The following is a 4,773-nucleotide window of genomic DNA, read 5'->3' as shown; positions in this document are numbered from 1 at the left end:
AAGGCCTATGAGGGAGGGTATGTTATTCTTCCCATATACCGCTGACAAATTGAGGGTAAGAGCAGTTATATAACTTGTCTAAGGGCTAAGCACCCTCTGGGCTGGGAGCTGGGGTTGAAGTGAGAGCTGGCATGGGGGCTCTGTGACCTTCTTTATAACCTTGATTCTCCCACCCTCAGGCCAGAGACAGTAAGTTCCCAGGGCAAGGACCCCTTGGGGCTGAGGATGACAGGGTACCCGTGAACTTGACCGTGGTGGATTTGTGTAGTCGGACATCCCTAAACTTAGATGCTGAGGTTGAAGCCTGGAATAAATTGCTCTGTCCTTATGGAAAAATGAAGTGTCGTTTTTTTTAAAATATATTTTTATTAATTTCATAGAAGAAGGGAGAGGGAGAGAGGGATAGAAACATTAATGATGAGAAAGAATCATTGATTGGCTGCCTCCTACACGCCCCACACTGGGGATGGAGCCGGCATCAGAATCGATCCTCTTGTGCCTTTGATGGGACTTGAACCCAGGACCCTTCAGTCTGCAGGCTGACATGCTATCCCCTGAGCCAAACCAGCTAGGGCTGTGATTCTTGGTTGTATGAAGCTGTGCAGCAAGCATCTGGGGTCTTCGGAAAGGTCCTTCTGGGCTGACTTGATGCTTTTCTCACCAGCTTTTCTGCAAACATCCTGACTTTGGAGGTTGAACATGGCCAGGTGCTGTCCCCAGACTCTGCCCAGAGAAAGGAATGAATCTCCAGGCCTCTGCTCTGAGTCCCGTTACTCTGGGCTGGCCTCCTGAGCCACTGGGGCTGGGAGGAGCAGAGGAACTGCTCAGGCTTGTGGCTGCTCAGCAACAAGGCAGCTCAGACAGTCCCTGGTGGACGCCCAAGGGGCAAACACATCATCCCCAAGTCTCTGTTTCCCACCTCAGGTCGTGGGGGACTGGGCAGATCATGGCTCTAGCACCTTCCAGCCCCTGGGGCTAAGTGCAAAGAGAGTGTTGTAGAGGTGGATCATGGCCTAGACATCTCAGCAACACAGGCCAAAATATGCTCTCTTTCTTCCCCTCTCTTTTTTATTTTATTTAGTTTGCCTTGGGTTTTTGTTGCTGGCAGCTAAGGGAGTCTTGACTGATATAGAAGTCAGCCACTTCCCTCGGCTGCCAAGTGACCCCTCAGGCTGCTCCAGCCACACCTGACTGCACCTCTTCTTGGGCCTCCCCTTCCGCCCTCACCTAAGCTAGCACACAGGAAGAGACTCGGCCTCCGTCATCTGCTCGGAAGGCGAGTTTGTGTCCAGGTGCTCCTGGTCCCAGATCCCTGACATCTAAAGCCTGCTGCTGAGGCAGGTTCACTTACACTTACTGCCAACTAGACACTGTGCTGGGTCATTCTCCCACCAAATCTCCAGAGTCATCAGCCAGATGTTTTGGGGGATGGGGACCCTTGAAATCACCCATGGAAGTGACTCCCTTGGATGGGCCAGCCCTAGAGTCCCCTCCCTGGACCCAGGCTGAAACTCTCAGGTCTTCACGTACTGCAGAGATGACTGCTCTGCGCCTGCAACCAGAACGGCCTCGTCTTTGCGAGCCTGCGTATCTGCTTGAGCCTGCTGTCGAACTGCATGTCTTTGTTTGCTGGGGTTTTACTCGTTTATTCAAAAACTTGGTGCTTCTTAAGGCTGATGTGCAGACCCTCCCTGCCTCTGGGGCAGCATGTGCTCACGCTGTCAGTCCTGCGCTTCCGGGGATCCTTCAGCCCAAACAACTGGCGGCTGGCGGTGGCCACGCCCCCGCAGAACTGACCTTTGGAAGGATGGCTTGGAGGAGTGAGAGAAAGGGACTGGAGGCCTGGATAAAAATGTCCACTCAGGCTCTCTCCAAGCCTTCAAGGCTTCAGCACCCTGTGCTGAAGTCCAGCTGCTGCAGCATGTCCTGCAGGGACCCCTGCAGCCTGCTCAGGACCACCACCTCCGTGGAGTAGAGCGAAGCTTCTAAGACATCGTCCAGGCCCTCCAAGGTCTTCAGACTCCTGGTCCGGGGGAAGGGGCAGCTGTTGGAGGAGGCCATCAGGTGGAGCAGGTCCCGGAGGTTCTCCAGGTCGTTGGATATCTGGAGCACATTCCCGGAAGGCAGGCTGGTGAGGATCTGTTGGTAAATTGCCAATGTCTGGTCCATCTTGGACAAACTCAGAACAGGGTGGAGCCTGGGGATGAAGTCCAAGCCAGTGACCCTCTGTTTGGAGGAGACCGACCGCTGTGCAAGAGAAAGAGGGAGAAGGACAGCTCAGCGAGGCAGGAGACAAATCACTTCTCTACAGCCCTCGGCCTTCCCACTGAGTGTGGAGGTTTGTTTCCGTGGAAACAAACACTTGCTTCCTTTCCCTCTTCTGCACCATCCCTGCCTGCTGACCTCTAAGCTGACCTCCTGGACTTTTTGTCCTCCTGCCCTTCCCAAATCACCCTGCCCTCTACTTTCAGACCAACCTTCCCAGGTCATCTGTCCCTTCTCTGAATGGCCTCTGCTTTAGACCCAGCGGGACTCCCATTTTGTGCTGAGTTAAGTCTCTTCCCAAGGCACCAAGGTCCTCCATAAGCGTTCCCTCCCCAGACGTCTTCATTCCCTTCCTTTCCCAATAAATTCCCCCTTCCAGTCAGATTCACCGTGGACCTCACCCCATTAGGCTGCCCCCAGTGAGTGTCCCGCCTCTCTCCTCTGCTCCAGGAACTCTGGTTACCAGGAGGGCTTCCCCTCCCCAACTGCCTCCAGCACTCCCACAAGAGGGACACTCTGGACATGTCACGTGCAGCCTTGTCAAGATGACTATCTTGAAAGCAATGAAACCTAAGGGTTTCTCTCTGTAAAATGTCCAGGACTCTGTCTTGTTCTGAGCTGTCCCTGCTTCTGGCCACCTAACTTCTCCCTTCCCAAGGCCACTGTCACATGTCCACTGTGACCAGGAGATATGGAGGTCCATGCAGGGCAAAAAGCAGGTGTTTAAGGCTGGGGACTACAAAAACTACAACTACAAACTTTAATGAAGGCACACTCAGTTCTGGTCCTGCGGGGGGAGAGAGGAGAGAGAGGGGCGGTGTGTGGAGGGGTCACTTGCTTTCTTGAATTTAATCTCATAAAGACCTTATACAGACTACATGACACCATCTAGTTCCTTAGATATGAGTTCCATATCTAGATGATGAAACCAAGGCTTAAAGACATTGAGGAACTAGCGTAGGATTTTTGTAGATAGAGAACAGGTGTATAGAGATGTAGGAAATGGCTGAAGGGCTAGGCCTGTGGATCCCAAAGCAAAGACCCCAAGGGGCATTGATAACTGTTTACAAATACCCAGAAGTTGCATGTGAACGAGGGTGGACTTGCTCTTTAGTCTTGGCCACAGGACTAGCAATAATAAGGAGACTTCCTAAGGGCCAGAGCTCAGCTGCAACTAGGAAAAACATTTTCTGATAAACACATTCTAGAGATTCATAGAGATCCCAGCGGGGGGTCTGGTCACCTGCCAATGGGGCCAAGGACCTTTATGGCTCCCTCCGGTCCTAAGCACTAGGATTCCAGTCAGGGAGGAAGAAAAGTAAGAAAGCGGGGACTGATCAGAGGAGAGGAGAGGCAGCTGCTCATACAGTAGGAGGAATCAAGGCCACCGAAACCCCCACATGTCACTGCACAGACCTCTTCTAACCTCTGAGGACCCCGTTTCCCCACGGGCTGGCCACACGTCTGTTTTGTCTCCCCAGCCCCTCCCTACCGTGTGTGCAATGTCATTGATCCTGGTGACGATCGTCTTGATGAGGGTTTTGGTGTCATCCTGGACTTTCTGGATGGGCGCAGCGTCTGCGTAGAACAAATAGGGCCAAAGCCACAGGAATCGGCACAGGAATCCACAGCGCATTTTCCCTCCCAGATGTGTGTCTTGGGCCTAAAAGCAAAAGGAGCCACACATTACAAGTTACTTCTATCTCTGAAAAATACCATATGCCCTGTTACCAACCACAGTGCCGGATGTGGATCAAAATGAGATTAGCTTTCTGCCCTGGCTATCATCTCTTTAGGGTCAAAGACAATTCATTATCTAGAAAGGCATTAATAAAAAGCATTTCCTCAGGGAGAGGTGAGGCCCGGTCAATAAAACCACGAGGAGGCGTGCTGTAGACCACGGAGCAGAGAGCCAGGGCGTGAGCAAATGGACATGGTAGTGATGATGTGACTTCATTGTGTGCTTTGAGGAAGAGAATGGGCTTTTTCAATTCAGCCATTTACCAGCTGTAAGACTTTAAGCAAATCACATACTTGCTAAAAACTCTATCTTTTATCCCCTGAAGTATACCTATCTCCAAGCTTCCATAAGGATCAAATTAGATAATGCATGTGAAAGAGCCGTAAAGGTATCGTGAAATGGACTCTATTACTACCCCGTTGTTAGAGATTATGCCACTTGCCCTCCCATTACTCTCATAGCAGCCACTTATATCGCCATATGGCATATATCATTGGCTTTATCGCTTTCCCTCCCTCCCATTGGGAACCTGCATCCAACCAGCACTTAGGGAAGGACTGATAATATGTCACCGGCAGTTCTTGGAGCCCGAGGATACAATAGTGAACCACAGGTGTTCTCTACCTTCAAGTTTCTTACAGTTTGATAGGAGGAGGGACAAATAGGCAAACAGACCATTCCAATTCAGGAAAAAAGAGCTTTGCAAGAAAGGCAAGTACAAGATATCAGGGGTCCAAGGGGGCTTCCTGGAAGAAATGTCGCCTGAG

General features: G+C 51.3%; 1 protein-coding gene across 1 annotated transcript; it reads right to left on the bottom strand.

The window, feature by feature from the left end:
• Positions 1–397: 397 nt before the first annotated feature.
• Positions 398–3,924, bottom strand: LOC118711013 (leptin). Its single transcript, XM_036423900.2, has 2 exons — positions 3,758–3,924; positions 398–2,247 (listed from the first exon to the last, which is right to left on the bottom strand). Exons 1-2 carry the CDS (start codon positions 3,899–3,901, stop codon positions 1,888–1,890), a joined length of 504 nt encoding a protein of 167 aa, XP_036279793.1. The 5' UTR covers positions 3,902–3,924; the 3' UTR covers positions 398–1,887.
• Between the last annotated feature and the right edge of the window lie 849 nt (positions 3,925–4,773).

This window comes from Pipistrellus kuhlii, unplaced genomic scaffold (genome assembly GCF_014108245.1).
Source record: "Pipistrellus kuhlii isolate mPipKuh1 unplaced genomic scaffold, mPipKuh1.p scaffold_m20_p_10, whole genome shotgun sequence".
In the NCBI taxonomy this organism is placed as follows: Eukaryota; Metazoa; Chordata; class Mammalia; order Chiroptera; family Vespertilionidae; genus Pipistrellus; species Pipistrellus kuhlii.
Note: the sequence above shows the minus strand (reverse complement) of the source record. Positions and strands in the feature narration are given on the sequence as shown.

Coding starts and splice junctions, on each gene's coding strand:
- LOC118711013 (XM_036423900.2), bottom strand. CDS start 3,901: ATGCGCTGTGGATTCCTGTGCCGATTCCTGTGGCTTTGGCCCTATTTG. Junction 2,248..3,757: donor TCAATGACATTGCACACACG/GTAGGGAGGGGC, acceptor TCTCTTGCACAG/CGGTCGGTCTCCTCCAAACA.